The sequence below is a fragment of the Nerophis ophidion genome, linkage group LG16 (genome assembly GCF_033978795.1).
Source record: "Nerophis ophidion isolate RoL-2023_Sa linkage group LG16, RoL_Noph_v1.0, whole genome shotgun sequence".
NCBI classification, from domain to species: Eukaryota; Metazoa; Chordata; class Actinopteri; order Syngnathiformes; family Syngnathidae; genus Nerophis; species Nerophis ophidion.
The window spans coordinates 9,196,971-9,216,852 of record NC_084626.1 but is presented as its reverse complement, the minus strand read 5'-3'; the positions used below and the strand labels follow the sequence as shown (position 1 = coordinate 9,216,852).

The 19,882-nt window shown below is 40.4% G+C and overlaps 1 protein-coding gene across 2 annotated transcripts in view; it reads left to right on the top strand.

Annotated features, from left to right (window-relative positions):
• rad18 (RAD18 E3 ubiquitin protein ligase) overlaps positions 1-19,882 on the top strand; it is a 107,571-nt gene that overhangs the window by 12,329 nt on the left and 75,360 nt on the right. For both annotated transcript variants that reach the window (XM_061922696.1, XM_061922695.1), the window contains exons 3-4: positions 743-804; positions 893-963. In XM_061922696.1, the coding sequence (XP_061778680.1) occupies positions 743-804; positions 893-963 (133 nt within the window). The remainder of the gene's footprint in view (positions 1-742; positions 805-892; positions 964-19,882) is intronic.

The window sequence follows — 19,882 nt, the reverse complement described above, 5'->3', positions numbered from 1 at the left end:
ACCTGTTTTTGTTTAACAATTTGTTTTCCCACCGGGTGTTTTGGTTAATCAGTCATCTTTATAGTTTCCTGGCACCTAGCATCAGTTGCGGGGTCACTGTTTGCAATAGGCAAGAGTTATGTTCTCCCATTTTTTTCCTCCTCGCTCTAGTGTTTTTTTGTACAGTCTTGCTTTCCTCATTTTTTCACCCTTTGTGACATTTTGGTTTTGTTTAGCTCCACGCTTGCTAGCGTCCTCAGTTTGTATTTTTGATCCTGCCTTAATTTATTAAGACTTCATTTTACCTCCACGCTACTCCTGCTTGTTTCCTGCGTTGGAGGGGAACACAACAATCGCAGCCATGTGTTGAAGACGTAACCGGATTCCTGCCTTGAGGTGGCGACTTGTCCAGGGTGTACCCCGCCTTCCCCCTGAATGCAGCTGAGAGGCTCCAGCACCCCCCGCGACCCTGAAAGGGACAAGCGGTAGAAAATGGATGGATGCAGGAGAATACCAAGCGTTGTTGCTACTATTTACTATTTCGGTAACTTCTAACAAACATTTCCGCCATGTTTGATCAAGGTAAAAATGCTAAAAGCTGATTACCGTGATCGAACTCAAATTATTCGCGATCATTGATCACAATCATTTGATCGCCCAGCCCTACTCTGCAGTGCTCCATGCCATTGTCTGCTGGTTTCCACAAATGTAATCAAATAAGAATGATGTAGTACTTGCGCTTAGATTTGTCTTTGTATTGCAGTCTGCTCGTTGTGCATCAGAAAATTCTTCTCCTATAAGCTGCAGTGTCCAGTTTGCAATACAGTAAGTTTGAACCATGACATTATCCCCAAACTGAGTAGTCATAGTCATCTAAGGTGCATTTATAGGAAATATTTGTCTTTTCTTCCAGCAAGCGACAGAGCAAGATCTGCGAAACAACCGGTTACTGGATGAGTTGGTGGTGGGCTTTCATACTGTAAGGTAAGCGCCCATACTAGGATGTATGTTTTTTTTCCTAGAGGTGTCTTCGACTAAAGATTTAATAGTTGAAATTAGATTATGCCAATAGTTGACGATGAGTTGAATTTATGGCATTTTTTAAAGAGAAACATTATGATATGTAGTAGTTTTACACTGACTGGTCACTAGGTGTCAGTAATGTCACATTGACTTCTACATGGATATTCCAAAGTGAATTGTACTTATGAAAATAAATTCCTCTAAGGAATACCATTTTACATTGAAGGGAACACAAAAAATATTTTATTTGCAACGTTTTCCTTAAAAAAAGGCAAACCACGATTTGGTGTGAGATCCTCTTTGATGCATCACCAAGAAGGCATTGAACTAGATTAAATATAGGAAGTAAAGCTGTTACAAAGTTTTCATATCTGAACCAGTGATGGTATTATTACCTTTTTCAAAAAGACCGGTACAACCCTGGGCCGAGGTGGAGCGTCCTCGCACCAGCACAGTGTCCACTGGGCTCAGCTGGTGTTTTGGCGAGACATGCTCAGACAAAATCGTGTGCATGGCATGGCGAGCTTTGTGTCTGACAGCAGTGCGTCCCAACAAGCTTCGATCACGCCCCCAAAGAAGAATTATTCTCTTATCACTATTGTTAGCATATTCTTGGTTGCAGACAAACCGATTTTCTGTAATGAGAGACGTAGAAAGTCAATAAAACAAGCTGTTTTTAAAGACGAGTCACGCCAGGAAGCAGCGTCCACTCTGAGAAAGGCTGAAGAGACAACCAAAACTACAATTTGTCTCTCACACGTCAAAAAACATTTGTCTGCACAAAAAAATTGCAATATTTATAGAAGGCATGATGATGAATACAATTAATTTATCCTCCCAACACACCCACATGGGAGCCCCAGTAGGTATTTCTATCAGACCGGTTAGTGGTCAAATCAGACCCCTCCATATCAAATCTTCAACTATTTAAAGACAACCCAAAGTGAGCATTTCCTTATCAACCTTTCGAAATCCGAGCAAAAGGTACAATATTTTATGCACGCAGAAAAAACATCACCATCCAGAAGTTCTGCAATTTCAGTCGGTATGCTAGTAGACAAGCGCCATTTAACTCGCAGCCGGGGGGCCAAATCCTGCCTGGTAATGACTGCAGACTGGCCTACAGAGTTTATCAAGACACAAACAAGACTATCATAGAGCTGGGGTTCTTAATCTTTTTGACCTCGGGGCCAAACTTTTTTACTATAGAAGGGCCTGAAGCTCACTCTAATATTAACATTGAAATTTATAGTCTTAGTCTAAATTTTAACGGCATTCAATAACTGACCTACTTATAGTTTACAAACTTGTCAAATGATATAAAAGCATGTGTTAATAACAAATATTATTATCAAGGCTTAGGTCAGACAAAAAGAACTACTAACCAAATATACTGCAAAAGAAGGTACTCAAAGCTGATGAACATAAATTGACATCCATTTTCGCAGTGCTAAAATATATACATTCTAACTAGGGCAGGGCGATATATCGATATACTCGATATATCGCGGGTTTGTCTCTGCAATATAGAAAATGACTATCGTGGTATTCGAGTATACGTTCTCACGCAGTTGCTTTTAGCTGCTGACGTTACACTACAGGCTCTTCCCACTCTTTGTTGTCTCTCCTCAGAGACAGCAAGCGCACCTTACACATGTCACATACTGTCACGTCATACGTAACATACCTATATTCCCTCGCGGAGCAGAGAGGTAGCAGCATGGGTAACGTTAGCTGTGTTGCGAGTGGTAATATGAGAGAAAAAAGGTGCCAATTTGGTAACAAATAAAGGAATAATTAATTCCCAAGAAATACAGTGCGGGGGTCCATCGTCTGGCGGTGGTTTGGCTTCAAGCGGGAAGATGTTGAACATCCATCCATTTTGGGGTTGCGGGTGGCGCTGGCGCCTATCTCAGCTACAATCGGGCGGAAGGCGGGGTACACCCTGGACAAGTCGCAGGGCCAACACAGATAAACAGACAACATTCACACTCACATTCACACACTAGGGTCAATTTAGTGTTGCCAATCAACCTATCCCAAGGTGCATGTCTTTGGAAGTGGGAGGAAGCCGGAGTACCCGGAGGGAACCCACGCATTCACGGGGAGAACATGCAAATTCCACACAGAAAGATCCCAAGCCTGGATTCGAACCCAGGACTGCAGGACCTTCGTATTGTGAGGCAGACGCACTAACCCCTCTGACACCGTGAAGCCCCAAGATGTTGAACAGACAACCGTAATATGTCAAGTATGCGGCTAAAGCGTTGCTACAAAAAGTAGCATTACTGCTAATTTGTAGCATCATTTGAAAAGTCACCCGCTAGAGAATGAAGAGTGCTGGAATCTCCGCATGTCAACATCTCGGCCGGTGCCACACCAACAAAATGCTATTTCCACATCAACACCGAATGAAAAAATTCTGAACAACATAAGGAGATAACGTCTGCAGTAACCCACCACATAGCGATTTGATTTCCTATTATGCACCTCATTTTTGACAGTTATTGAAATATCTTGTATGACGTCATGCAAAAAAGTGCACTTTATTTGTTTCAAACTATTGTAATTGAGTTCTGTACAAAAAGTACACTTTAATTCAGTGTTTTGATATGTCATCTTAGTGACATAATGTACAAAAGTGCACTCATAGCTTGTTTTAAAATGTCTTTGACAATCTTGCACTTTCTGTTTTGAAATGACATGAATGTTTGTGCCACTGCTTAATAACTGTTTAATAAATACAGTTTCGGTCAATTGACTTAGTTGTGATTTCCCTCTCTGCATGAAAGTTTAAAATGAGCATATTTTAATGCAGTATGAACAAGAATGTTTTAATGTAGACACATGGAATCATCATACTGCTGTGATTATATGCATCAAGTGTTCATTCAAGGTTAAGGCAAAATATCGAGATATACATCGTGTTTCGTGATATGGCCTAAAAATTTCGAGATATTAAAAAAAGGCCATATCGCCCAGCCCTAATTCTAACCAATTGTAATTAATAATAAATATGTTTATTGAAGTACCAGTAGAGTGGAAAACAAATTGCCTCTATATTGAAGTTAAACATCAAATATATCTGCAGATATGATCAAAATAGTAATACATTTCCATGAGATTCCTGAGCCATTTTAAGAGATAATGAGATAGCTTGTCACATGATGACGTAGAGGTAGAAACGCAGATCCCTACCCCACCAACAACAATGCAGACTGCGTGGGAGCAGAACATTTTTGATTCTGAATATAAGGAGGGTGAGCTACAACTTGTAGAAGCTCCAGCTTTAATGAACCACTAAGTATCAGAGCAGTATTGGGAAGTGCTAAAAAGAAAAACAAAGTAAACAAAAATCTAACAAAATAAAACAATCTTCTACTGTACAATGTCTGCTTTCGCTGTGATGAAAACTGATTTCAGGGTTTCCCCTAGATTGTCACTATATATGTTGCGATGGGAACGTGGCTAGGGGCTTGGTCGATATAACATCATAAAAATGACCTGATAATTTTGATTTGCAATGATACACATATTTTCTTTAAAAAGGCTAAACAAATGTTTTATGTATAATTTAAAAACAGTGTGATTAGTTATTAATAATACCATTAGTAGTATTAATATTATTTTTTTTTTCTCATATCACAATCATGATCACAATCAGCTTTAACACAAGCAATTTGACTTGGTAGACAGTGGTCTCTTTGTTCAATGCAGTTTCAACTGGCGCTTATTGTAAAAGGTAACTCAGGCAACACGTTATTCTGCCCCCAATGAATGTTGCAATTTAGTTTGTCAAATATGTTAACAGTCTTTTGAATTAGCTTTGAAAACAATTATTTTTGGTGTTTTTGTCGGTATTCTTCACAATGAAGTCACTGTAAAACTACCCACACTAAAGAAAGTACATTATATAATACACATGAAATGCACATACATGTTGAAATCATGCAAGATTAATAATATGACTTGGAATAAAGTGAAAAAAGCAATACAATTATGCAGGATGAAGATTGAGCTCTAATGCCGCTAGCTTAATGCTGATGTACAATGAACTACTTTATAGACAAGCTAACCCAAATTAGCGTGGCCAATCGCAGGCACATGCAGTACAATACATAAAACAAACAATACAGTTTAAAAAGGCATTATCAGATACGATTAAAAACAGTGCTTGTGCATATTCAGTAAAAATGCATCTAATAAATAAAAGCAGCAATTAAACAAATATATATATATATATATATATATATATTTATATATATATTTATATGTGTATATATATATATATATATATATATATATATATATGTATATAATCTGCCCACGTTAATCCACATTAAACTGCCTCAAGTTGTTGCTTTGATTAAATAAAATGACAAAACCTTTCTTCTACTTATAAAAAGTGCAACATTAAACAGTTTCAAGTCAACTCATCACGCTTAATTTATTACAGCATTTGTAGTTGACTTTTATTATGTAAATGTTATATTTTTGTCAACATGAAGGGACCTTGAAGGGACGGTGTGGCGCAGTGGGAGAGTGGCCGTGCGCAACCCGAGGGTCACTGGTTCAAATCCCACCTAGAACCAACCTCGTCACGTCCGTTGTGTCCTGAGCAAGACACTTCACCCTTGCTCCTGATGGGTGCCTGTTAGCGCCTTGCATGGCAGCTCCCTCCATCAGTGTGTGAATGTGTGTGTGAATGGGTAAATGTGGAAGTAGTGTCAAAGCGCTTTGAGTACCTTGAAGGTAGAAAAGCGCTATACAAGTACAACCCATTTATCATTTAACATTTGATATCAGGGACCCTGCCATTCAAAACTAGGCTGCTACATTATTAATGATTAATGTAACTATTGCTGAAAAAGTAGTACAATAGCAATAGGAGAGACTGTTCATCCCTGAACACCATGGAGTTCAATTGAAATAACAGACGGAGTTTTGCTGCCCCCAACACACACACACACATACACACACACACACACACACACACACACACACACACACACACACACATCCACAGCAAAATAAGCTAACGTTACGCTAAAAGCTAATTAGCCTTCACCTCAAGCCAGAACTGCGAGTGAGCTGAGCTGCAGTTTAAGTTTCTAGAAGGTCAAAGGGCTCACAGTGATGTTAGTAGTAGTTGTGACTGGGAGGTGTTTTTTATAATTTGGGGAGAGTACGCTGTCCGCTGCTCACCTGCTAAACACCTATCTGCTCGACGTTGAAGCATTGACTACATGCGCTCTGTATACTCACTGCTGATTGGCTTTTACATCACTCTGAATACGCACTGCTGATTGGCTTTGTATGTAACCAATCAGATGGTTGTGTGGATGGGACAATGCTGGGTGCTCAGACAGAGGCAGAAGAAGAAGCAAAGCAGCTTGTTAAGACTTTAGCTTACAAACACTTTCGGTGCACCCTCGTACCGAATCGCAACTCCCGTACCGAAATGGTTCAATACAAATACACGTACCGTTACACTCCTAGTAGTGCAGGATAAAAAAGCAATAAGGTGCATATATAAATAGATTACTGTACAGATAAATATATTGCACTTTTTCATATGCATCCACGTTTATGGATGTATGTTATATTGTCTTTTTACTCCAGCAAGTTAATCCATCAGCACGGTGATATAGGGGTTAGTGCGTCTGCCTCACAATACGAAGGTCTTGAGTAGTCCTGGGTTCAATCCCGGGCTCGGGATTTTTCTGTGCGGAGTTTGCATGTCCTCCCCGTAACTGCGTGGGTTCCCTTCGGGTGCTCCGGCTTCCTCCCAATTCCAAAGACATGCACCTGGGGATAGGTCGATTGGCAACACTAAATTGGCCCTAGTGTGTGAGTGTGAGTGTGAATGTTGTCTGTCTATCTGTGTTGGCCCTGCGATGAGGTGGCGACTTGTCCAGGGTGTACCCCGCCTTCCGCCCGATTGTAGCTGAGATAGGCACCAGCGCCCCCCCGTGACCCCAAAGGGAATAAGCGGTAGAAAAAGGATGGATGAGTTAATCCACTTTGGGCGGAATTGAGGGGATACTTATGATGCGTTCAAGAGTCTTATGGCAAGAGGGAAGAAACTCTTAAAGAACCTGGTGGTTCTGCTTCGGAGGCTGCAGAACCTCTTTCTAGAGTGCAGCAGTGAAAACAGTCCTTGGTGGGGGTGGGAGGAGTATTTGCAGATTTTCTGAGCCCTGGTCAGGCAGTGGCTTTTTGCGATCTCCTGGATAGGAAGAAGAGGAGTCCTGATAATCTTTTCTGCCGTCCTCACCACTCTCCGGAGAGCCTTCCAGTCTGAGGCACTGCAGGCTCTAGTCCAGACAGAGATGCTGTTGGTCAGTTGGCTCTCTATAGTGCCTCAATAAAGTACTATCTATCTTTCTCAGTAGAATGGGGGGAGGGATCTGTGCTCTTTTTATCCGACGCAAAAACTGCATGCGCTGCTGAGCTCTTTTTACAAGAGCTCCCGTGTGTAGGAACCTAGGCTGGGCCCACACAGACACACTTGCTAACCTCTCGCTTACGGGCACTGCCACTGTCTAGCCCTTGTGGTGAACGGAAAAGCAACCTTGTGCGTCAGTCTTCTCCTGCCAATACACAACCTCTCCTTCACCAAGACCCCTTTCAGGCCTCCACGTGGCCACACACGGTAATTAGGGCCCCGCGGCCCAAGGCAAACGTTGCATGGGGATCTCTTGGCTGCTGTGGTCCCCAGTGGTGTGATGCGCAGAACCACATTGTGGACACGCCCTGGCACCACCCAACCACTGCCCCGCTGCATTGTGGGTTAGTCTGGGAAGACAAAAGGCTGGGGGAGCACACCCTGAGAGAAAAGCAATTGTTGGTAGGCGCACCATAGGCGGTCCTCTGACAGCCTTCTGCAGCTGTGACAAGGTGCCGGTCGTCCTGTGTTTCTCTTGCAATCAGACACAGCTCCCCACAGCAAAGAAGTGACGTTGGAGTCTGCGCGTCTCCCCTGTCGTATAAGGACCTCAACGGTGGAGTGGGCAGATGAAGGTTGCATAGAAGCTCCCCAATGGTCACAAAGGGGGGAGCAGCCTGCAGCAAAAATGGTCCCCTATTTGTCTGGGTCTCCATGCCATTGGACCCTGGCCTTTTCTTTGCCCAGGACAGTGTGGTGGATGTCTGTGCACCAGTCTCCCCACTTTAAAAGATTCCACGCACAGGTCTATCTGTGCGTGGAGTCCCACAAACAGGAGGACAATCATACTTGTTTCGAGTGATCGCCGACGACGGCGATATCAGTGGCAGGCTGTGCGTTTCCCACTCATGCCTTAAGTCAGTGGTTCTCAAATGGGGGTACGCGTACCTCTGGGGGTACTTGAAGGTATGACAAGGGGTACGTGAGATTTTTTTTTAAATATTCTAAAAATAGCAACAATTCAAAATTCCTCTATAAGTATATCTTTTGAATAATACTTAAAAAAAATATGAATGTAAGTTCATAAACTGTAAAAAGAAATGCAACAATGCAATATTCAGTGTTGACAGCTAGATTTTTTTTTTGTGGACATGTTCCATAAATATTGATGTTAAACATTTCTTTTTTTGTGAAGAAATGTTTAGAATTAAGTTCATGAATCCAGATGGATCTCTATTACAATCCCCAAAGAGGGCACCTTAAGTACCCGGGCGGTATAGCTCTGGTGACCGTGCCAGCAACTTAAGGGTTCCAGGTTCGATTCCCGCTTCTGCCGTCCTAGTTAATGCCGATGTGTCCTTAGGTAAGACACTTTACCCACCGGCTCCCAGTGCCACCCACAGTGGTTAAAATGTAACTAAGATAATTAATGGGGGGTTGCCCACATATGCGGTCCTCTCCAAGGTTTCTCATAGTCACTGTCACCGACGTCCCACTGCGGTGCGTTTTTCCTTGCCTTAATGTGGGCTCTGTACCGAGGATGTCGTTGTGGTTTGTCCAGCCCTTTGAGACACTTGTGATTTAGGGTTATATAAATAAACAGTGATAGATTGATTTCACAACACAAAGTGCTTTGAGTCACTAGAGAAAAGTGCTATGTAAATATAATTCACTTCACTCCACTCTTATGTGTAGAAATCTGTATTTATAATTGAATCACTTGTTTTTTTTTTAACAAGTTTTTAGTTATTCTTATATCTTATTTTCCAAATAGTTCAACAAAGACCACTACAAATGAGCAATAATTGACGTAGTGCTGTATTTTACCTCTTTATATTTTTTTTTCAACCAAAAATGCTTTGCTCTGATTAAGGGGTACTTGAATTAAAAAAAATGTTCACAGGGGGTACATCACTGAAAAAAAGTTGAGAACCACTGCCTTAAGTGATGTCCGATCTCAATGATTACCTAACAAAATACCATCATTTACGACACCACATGACCATTGCTGGGGAAATACTACACATAGACGTATACTGTACGTTGCGACGAGTTATTTACACAGTAAGATTCCATAAATAATTTTTTGCTTAACTTAATTGTTTCCGAACGGCTCCTGTGACACGCAAGTGAAACGGCTGATCAAACAAAACAGAAGTCATTGTCATGAACCTACTAGCTTAAACACACAACAAGTGTAATTCTAGATAGGGATGTAACGGTATCAAAATCTCATGGTACAATATTATCACGGTATTAAGGCCACGTTATTATATTATTGAGGCATATGTAAAAAAAAATAAAGCTTGGTAAAAATGCCATAGTTTGGAAAATTAAGTAGCAGGAATGTATAGGATAATAATAATAATAATAATAATGAATTAGATTTATTTAGCGCTTTTGTAGACACTCAAAGCGCTTGGCAGAGAAGTGACAACCCGTCATTCATTCACACCTGGTGGTGGTAAGCTACATTTGTAACCACAGCTGCCCTGGGGTAGACTGACGGAAGCGTGGCTGCCAGTTCGTGCCTACAGCCCCTCTGACCACCACCCATCATTCATCAATTATTCACAAGTGTGAGCGGCACCGGAGGCAACAGCAGTGATTTGGATGGCAAGAGGCGGGGAGCCAACCTGTAACCCTCAGTTTTTTGGCACGGCTGATCTACCCACCATGCTCTGCCGCCTCAGGATAAACACACTTGCTTTAATTGAACACAAACAGAACGGTAAAATGTTTTTCTTATACTATGTTTTACTACAAATAATTATTTGTAATTGCAAATGACTGTACAGGAACATCTACTGTTTCAAACAAATATTTAAAAGAAACATTACAGTTGATGTCTTTAAAGTAACAATGTAAACATCCAGTGTAAAAAATGTAAAACAATGTAGTTTAGAGTAGGGCTGGGCGATATGGCCTTTTATTAATATATCGATATTTTTGGGCCATGTCACGATACACTATATATATCGTGATATTTTGCCTTTGCCTTGAATGAACACTTTTGATGCATATAATCTCACCAGTATGATGATTCTATGTGTCTACATTAAAACACTCTTGTTCATACTGCATTAATATATGCTCATTTTAAACTTTCATGCAGAGAGAAATCACAACTAAGAACATTTAGCAAAATGTATTTATTAAGCAGTGGCACAAACATTCATGTCATTTCAAAACAGAAAGTGCAAGATTGTCAGACATTTTAAAACAAGCTATGAGTGCATTTGTGCATGATGTCATTAGAATGACATCCAAACAACACTAAATTATAGGGCACTTTATGTACAGAACGCCAATACAATAGTTTAAAACAAATAAAGTGCACTTTTGTGCATGATGTCACAAGATATTTCAATAAGTGTCAAATAAAAAAGAGCTGCATAACAGGAAATCAAATAGTAGTGCTGCTACTTTTTGTAGTAACGCTTTTGCCATATAATTGTTCAACGTATTCCCGCTTGAAGCCAAACCACCGTCCAACGATGCACCCCGTGCTGTTTTTCTTGGGAATTAATTTTTCCTACATTTGTTACCAGATTGGCACCTTCTCTCTCTTGTATTACCACTTGCAACCCGCCGTTAGAATCACAGTTAACGGAGGCTGTGTGACGTTGCACGCGTGTCATATGTAAAGAAGGTGCACTTGTTTACGTGTCTGTGAGAAGGAGAGACAAGAAAAAGTGGGAAACGCATGCAGTTTAATCCCTGCAGCTAAAGCAACTGTGTGAGAACATATACTCGAATATCACAATATAGTCATTTTCTATATCGCACAGAGACAAACACGCGATATATTGAGTATACCGATATATCGCCCAGCCCTAGTTTAGAGTCTTGCAACTTTTACATTATGGGAAGCAGTGTCTTCTACAATGGTCATGTAATATATCAGTCTATTTTTTTTTTTTAGAAAAGTAAACTAAAAAAATTACTTTTACTCACGTAAAGACTTCACAAGCTGATGTTTGGCTTTGCTGGCTGCAAATATATTTTCTGTGTGATGGTTTGAGGTACCAACTTGTCCAACCTTGCCTTCCACCCGAGTGCAGCTAGTAGCCCCCCCACCGAAATCGACAGGCAATCATGACTCCCTCATGTCATTAAAGCGCTAATAAAAAATAAGAAATAATTGGATTCCTGCGCTCTCAGTTCCTCAGGCAGTGATATACATTAACATCAGGTTTTAGTAGGCAATGCAGGGTCGTTATGACATTGACAATTTTTGTTATGCATTGTGTATATTTATTATATAATTTAATCCTCTAAATTGGATTGCCTTATAGCCCATTATTAAAAAGGCTCTAATAACAGTTGTATTATTTGTTATGGATTTAGTGTCAGTCAGCACATATTTATTACTGTGCACCCTGCTGCACCTTAATTTATTGTTTTAATTAAAGTTGCCTTAGGCATGTTTTAAATGAGGAAATCTTATTTAATCACTGCTTTCCTGAAAGTCTGTTGGCAGGACGGGCACACCTAGGTCCTGTGGCATTTTTTCCATCCCTTTGGCTTTTTGTCATTAGAGCAAAAACACTTGCTGCGAGGTGACACACTCCAGTCTCTTGAAACAATACTACTTTTTTCCCAAAAATAGCTTTTGTCAAAATGTGTTAGTGTTTGTGCAAGTAAATTGTTTGTCCGTTTAGAAAGTCACACTGGCTCATATCCATATCGGTGTCCAGCCATTGACAACCCTTGTTGTATAGTTAAACAAATTAATAAAACAGACTAGGAAATGCAACTGATCCTTTGTAAAAGTCACCACCTTTACAGACTATGTCTATAACTATTTTTACTGGAGTGCTGTCAAGGGATCTCATTTCTATTGATATGATTGTAGTCTGTATGCAAGGGAAGCGGTTTTCAATGTATTTCAATTTCCCAGCATTATAGAAACTCTACCACACTTACTGCCTCTCAGTAGGTCTTTGAATGAAGGATTTTCAGCCAATACAATGGGGATTTTGTTTTCATCAGCGGAGATCACAAAGCATTCTATATTGTTGTTGTATGTGTCTTCTGTGGCTTTAGGGCTTGAATTGTTCTATTAGGGCCAAATGTCAGCAAGCTGCTGCTCTCAAGGAAATTTGTTTTTATTTTCAAATTAGGGTATTTATTATGGTGCTGAACACATCAATCAATCAATCAATCAATGTTTACTTATATAGCCCTAAATCACTAGTGTCTCAAAGGGCTGCACAAACCACCACGACATCCTCGGTAGGCCCACATAAGGGCAAGGAAAACTCACACCCAGTGGGACATCGGTGACAATAATGACCCAGTGGGACGTCGGTGACAATGATGACTATGAGAACCTTAGAGAGGAGGAAAGCAATGGATGTCGAGCGGGTCTAACATGATACTGTGAAAGTTCAATCCACAATGGATCCAACACAGTCGCGAGAGTCCAGTCCAAAGCGGATCCAACACAGCAGCGAGAGTCCCGTTCACAGCGGAGCCAGCAGGAAACCATCCCAAGCAGAGGCGGATCAGCATCGCAGAGATGTCCCCAGCCGATACACAGGCAAGCAGTACATGGCCACCGGATCGGACCGGACCCCCTCCACAAGGGAGAGTGGGACATAGAAGAAAAAGAAAAGAAACGGCAGATCAACTGGTCTAAAAAGGGAGTCTATTTAAAGGCTAGAGTATACAAATGAGTTTTAAGGTGAGACTTAAATGCTTCTACTGAGGTGGCATCTCGAACTGTTACCGGGAGGGCATTCCAGAGTACTGGAGCCCGAACGGAAAACGCTCTATAGCCCGCAGACTTTTTTTGGGCTTTGGGAATCACTAACAAGCCGGAGTCCTTTGAACGCAGATTTCTTGCCGGGACATATGGTACAATACAATCGGCAAGATAGGACGGAGCTAGACCGTGTAGTATTTTATACGTAAGTAGTAAAACCTTAAAGTCACATCTTAAGTGCACAGGAAGCCAGTGCAGGTGAGCCAGTACAGGCGTAATGTGATCAAACTTTCTTGTTCTTGTCAAAAGTCTAGCAGCCGCATTTTGTACCAACTGTAATCTTTTAATGCTAGACATGGGGAGACCCGAAAATAATACGTTACAGTAGTCGAGGCGAGACGTAACAAACGCATGGATAATGATCTCAGCGTCTTTAGTGGACAGAATGGAGCGAATTTTAGCGATATTACGGAGATGAAAGAAGGCCGTTTTAGTAACGCTTTTAATGTGTGCCTCAAAGGAGAGAGTTGGGTTGAAGATAATACCCAGATTCTTTACCGTGTCGCCTTGTTTAATTGTTTGGTTGTCAAATGTTAGAGTTGTATTATTAAATAGAGTTCGGTGTCTAGCAGGACCGATAATCAGCATTTCCGTTTTTTTGGCGTTGAGTTGCAAAAAGTTAGCGGACATCCATTGTTTAATTTCATTAAGACACGCCTCCAACTGACTACAATCCAGCGTGTTGGTCAGCTTTAGGGGCATGTAGAGTTGGGTGTCATCAGCATAACAGTGAAAGCTAACACCGTATTTGCGTATGATGTCACCTAGCGGCAGCATGTAGATGCTGAAGAGTGCAGGGCCAAGGACCGAACCCTGGGGAACTCCACACGTTACCTTAACGTAGTCCGAGGTCACATTGTTATGGGAGACACACTGCATCCTATCAGTAAGATAAGAGTTAAACCAAGACAGGGCTAAGTCTGACATACCAATTCGTGTTTTGATACGTTCTAATAAAATATTATGATCGACGGTATCGAAAGCAGCGCTAAGATCGAGGAGCAGCAACATAGATGACGCATCAGAATCCATCGTTAGCAATAGATCATTAGTCATTTTTGCGAGGGCTGTCTCCGTGGAGTGATTTGCCCTGAAACCGGATTGAAAGGTTTCACATAGATTGTTAGACGCTAAGTGTTCATTTAACTGCTCCGCAACAATTTTTTCGAGGATTTTTGAAATAAAGGGAAGGTGAGACACCGGTCGGTAGTTTACCATGAGGTCAGGATCGAGGTTAGGTCTTTTAAGAAGAGGATGAATAACCGCTTTTTTGAATGCTAGGGGAACAGTGCCCGAGGAGAGTGATAAGTTTATAATATTTAGCACTGATGGACCTAATAATACAAACAGCTCCTTGATCAGTTTCCCAGGAAGAGGGTCAAGTAAACATGTTGTCTGTTTTATTCCATTTACACGTTGTAACAATTCCTCTAATGTTATTTCCTCAAAACGAGAGAAACTATTTTGGAGGGCAGTATCCGCCGTGTATACCATCGTATCAGTGTTAATAGAACCCCGTTGTAGCTGGGACGCATTGTCTTTAATCTCCTTTCTAATGACTTCAATTTTCTTACTAAAGAATTGCATAAAGTCATCAGCTGAGTGGGTTGAGCTACTGGAAGGGGTCCCTTGTTGGGTTAGCGATGCTACCGTACTAAACAAAAATTTAGGATCGTTTTTATTACGGTGGATGAGATTTGAGTAATATTTAGCTTTAGCTAAGGTAAACATGCGTTTATAAGTTATTAAACCATCACTCCATGCTTGATGGTGCACCTCAAGTTTAGTCGTGCGCCATTTGCGTTCCAGCTTTCTACATAATAATTTCTGAGCTCTAGTTTCTTCTGTAAACCACGGGGTGCGCTTTTTTGGAGCCTTTTTTAACTTTAGCGGTGCTATGTTATCAATGGTTTCGCGCAGGGCAGCGTTAAAGTTGTTAGTGAGGTTATCAATAGAGCCCACATACTTTGGGAATGGTGCCATTACCGAGGGCAGTAGGTCAGCAAGAGTTGTCGTTGTGGCAGCATTAATGTTGCGGCTGCTATAGCAGTTATTATTATTATTAGTTTGACGAACATGCGTCTGAACCTCGAATTTTATAAGGTAATGATCGGACAATACTTTAGTATACGGGAGTATCGTAACTTTGGAAACGGTGATACCCCTGACAAGCACTAGGTCTATCATATTACCGTTGCGATGCGTGGGTTCATTTATTATTTGTGTGAGACCACAGCTATCAATTAAAGTCTGGAGCGCTACGCACGGTGGGTCCGATGGGGTATTCATATGGATATTAAAGTCCCCCATTATGATTATATTATCGGCGTGTGTCACTAGATCAGCAACGAACTCTGAGAATTCATTGATAAAGTCCGAATAGGGCCCTGGGGGGCGGTAGATAACAGCCAGGTGTAGAGGCAGCGGTGTGACAGACCACATAGTAAGCACCTCAAACGATTTATATTTATTAATTATTTTAGGACTAAGGTTAAAGTTTTCGTTGTATTTTAGTGCGACCCCCCCAACCCTTTTAAGCGGACGGGCAATATGCGCATGTGTAAAGTTAGGAGGACATGCCTCATTTAGCGCAAAAAAGTCGTTTGGTTTAAGCCAGGTTTCGCTGAGACCGATGACGTTAAGATTGTTGTCTCTGATAATATCATTAACTAATAACGTTTTGGGAGACAATGATCTTATGTTTAAAAAACCTATATTATAGGTAGTGGGCTGTTTCAGGGAATTTTTGATCAAATCATCCGTAGTAGCAATATTGATAATGTTGTGTTTATTATGCCCAGTGCATTCAGTATAATTACGACCATATCTAGGAATTGATACGACAGGAATTTTCCGATTGTTTGATTGTTGCTTTGATAAACTGCACGCATCATGGTTAGCCACCTCAGTAACGGGGATTTTCCGATTGTTTGTTGCTTTGATAAACTGCACACATCATAGTTAGCCACCTCAGTAAAACACATGTCCAACTCTGAAACACTCAAAGCAGAAAAAACTTGGTCTAATTTAACTGACTCCTTACCCAGACCAGTAGTCTCGCATTTTCCATCTAAATCCGTCTTCGGGATGGAGGGAAGTGGTGTTCTGTGGTGATTAGCCTTCTGCTTTGTTTTTAGCCCCGTTCGACATCCGCGTTTCCGATCACACCGCTGGCGTCTGCTCCGTAGACGGCCCCCGCTGCTACTAGACTCCCCTGCTTCACAGGCCGCTGGATGTAGCCGCCGACGTATTCCCATGCTAGTTAGCATGTTTAGCACGCACGCGTCTATCAGTCCAAAACGGCCCGATGTGTCCACATCCAGAAGTGTCTGGCGGTCGTACGTGATCACGGAGTGACCACGATGTGAGCCAGCCATAAAGTTTGTAGAATTGTCCGGTATTTCTGCCAAATGTTCCATCTTTAGCAGGAGCTCCGCAATGTTGCAGCCCGTCCGGGCGCCGCCATCTTGGAATCTCATGGGTGCATGTACTCAAACACAGTTTTTTATTCCCTTTTACACTTCTTTATTTTTTTTTTTTCTGTCAGGGCATGATGTTTATTTCTCTGTCTGTTAGTTAACAACATTGTTCTAACTGTTATGGGTCAATGTTGATGAAAATTTCAGGAAATGGGTTTAAAGTGCCAGTAGAGTGGAAAAACAAGTTGACTTATATACTTAATTGCTTTTCAGTAGTATCCATTAAACCAGGGGCGTCAAACTCGTTTTCATTGAGGGCCAGCCATATCACGGATACACGGCATTATGGGTAATCCCTATGCTGCGTTTATAAAGTGCCACAGAGCCAATGCTCTCCAGAAATGTGCTTGGTGAGGGTTCACAGAGTGTGGCGCATATTAGTAAGAGTTTCAAAGTTGTTTATATCACAAACATCAGTGTAAAAGGTATGGCTGTTGACCAAGTATGCATTGCAATCTCGTATAAGAAGCAGTGAAATAAATGCGTCCGACCGGCACGCAAACAGCATGGTGTAAAAGTGGGCTCGATGACATGCTGTAGAGCGGACGCAGAATAATTTAATATTATTATTTTTTTATCACACTCAATTTTTTACTGCATGGTAAGCGCAGGGGTGAGAAGAGGTTTTAAAATTGTTAGCGTCTGCTTACTTTTACCGCATGCTTTGAACGAGCGCAGGAGTGAGAAGAGGTTTTAAATTATATAGCGCCCCGGCGGCTATTCAAAGATATACGGTATATATATGTATATATGTGTATGTGTGTGTGTATATATATATATATATATATATATATATATATATTATTAGGGCTTCATCAACTAATCGATTAAAGTCCATTATAAAAATAGTTGGCGATTAATTTAGTCTTCGATTCATTTGATGTATGCAGTGCGCATGGGCTGAGGCTCTTTTTTTAAATTTTATTTTGTTTTCCTTTCGTTCTTTCCTAAACATTTATTTAGGAACTGCAACATTTATAAAAAGCTGAGAAACAATAATCAATATAAGTACAAAACAGCGCCAGGACGGCGGCAGTTAGCCAGCAAATGATGTGTTATGTGCAGCTCACGTGACCCAGCCATATTCTTTGTCTGGAAACATTAAAAAAATGGCGGAGGAAAACAGGAGCAATAGTGTAAGTGCAATGGAGAAAAGTCTACAACCTAAGTCGTCAAAAGTGTGGGAATTCTTCACCCTAAACAATGCAAAGAAGACAGTTTCCTGCAAAACGTGCAGCATCGACCTCGCCTGGCACGGAAGTACGACATCGATTCGGGAGCACCTGAACAGGAAGCATGTTGGATACAAGGATGAAGAGAAAAACTCACGGTACGTAACTTTTTAAGTCCATAGTCCATAGATACATTGTTACCTTGTGTCCGTCTTTGTGTGTTTTTAATATGTTGTTAACGAGGAGATTATTTTAAGGCAATAAACGGACAGAAATATCTCAGGTTGGTTTCATAATAGATCAATGTAGCCGGACCCATTAAAGCTATATAAATCTATTTAGACTTGAGTGACGCTTTAGTATATAACTAAACGTTATGAAGGTGCTGGAATATTTCATGCTATTATTCACAGGCAGCCTAAAATGAATACTTTATTATTAACAACAGAAACATGTACAATATCTGATTCAGTTCTGATCTGATGAGTTATATTTCTGTGTTATTATTGTTGTATGCTGCATCCCCAATGTCCATTTATTTCATTTAGCTTTTTTTTAATGTGGTGTAATTAGATAGATAGATGGATAGATAGATAGATAGATATTACGTTTATTGATTCACTCAGGGAGTTTCCTCAGGAACATTTAAATTCCAGCAGCAGTGTACAGAATTGAGATCGAATTCAAAAAGTAAATAACGGGGGTTTGAAAAAAAAAAAGAAAACATTACAATAGGAATAAAAAAAAAAAAGTAACATAGGAATAAAAATATAACAGTAAAAATGACAATATAACAAGAAAAACTAGGCAGCAGTCACCATGATATGAAAAAATGTGCCTTTTACATCAGAAATTATTAAATAAATCAACTAAGAATATATTGAGTTACATGTAAATGTTGCTACTGTGTACGTTCATGATATGCTTTCTCTCATTTCAGAAAGAATCAAGCCAGCATTAGAGACTTGGTACAAAGGAAGGTGTGCACACCACGGCAAGCGGCTGCACTGACTGATAGTGTCCTAAATATGTTGGTAACTGACATGAGGCCACTATCAATGGTGGAGGATGACGGTTTCAGAAAAATGATTTACGTCCTCAACCCTGGTTACACTCTTCCCTCAAGGACCCATTTTACCAAACTGATGGAGAGGAGGTATGAGCAGACATTTGAAGCTCTGTAAACTGACATTAAAGCCACCAGAGCAAAATTGTTCTGACCACTGATGTGTGGACAAGTGTAGCCTACCTTGGCAATACATGCCACTACATTGGAGAAGAATGGAACATGAAATCAATCTGCCTTACGACAATGCCACTAGAGGAAAGACATTAAGCATCCAACATTGCAGAATGGTTGGAATAGGTAGTAGGCAGGTTTGAAATTCCCCTGAGCAAAATTATTGCTATTGTGCATGACAATGGTGCACTTTATAAAAAAACATTTTTCTAACACTTGCCTTGTTATGTTTGGCAAGTCGAAAGGACATGGTGCCAGTATGCGTTTTTAAAAAATAAAGTTTTGGAAAGGATAGAAATGTAGTTTGTCTTTTTTATCCGATTATTAATCGATTGATCGAAGTAATAATCGACAGATTAATTGATTATCAAATTAATCGTTAGTTGCAGCCCTAATATATATATATATATATATATATATATATATATATATATATATATATATAAAATGGAACATGAAGTCAATCTGCCTTACGACAATGCCACTAGAGGAAAGACATTAAGCATCCAACATTGCAGAATGGTTGGAATAGGTAGTAGGCAGGTTTGAAATTCCCCTGAGCAAAATTATTGCTATTGTGCATGACAATGGTGCACTTAATAAAAAAAAAAACATTTTTCTAACACTTGCCTTGTTATGTTTGGCAAGTCGAAAGGACATGGTGCCAATATTCGTTTTTAAAAAATAAAGTTTTGGAAAGGATAGAAATGTAGTTTGTCTTTTGTATCCGATTATTAATCGATTGATCAAAGTAATAATCGACAGATTAATCAATTATCAAATTAATCGTTAGTTGCAGCCCTAATATATATATATATATATATATATATA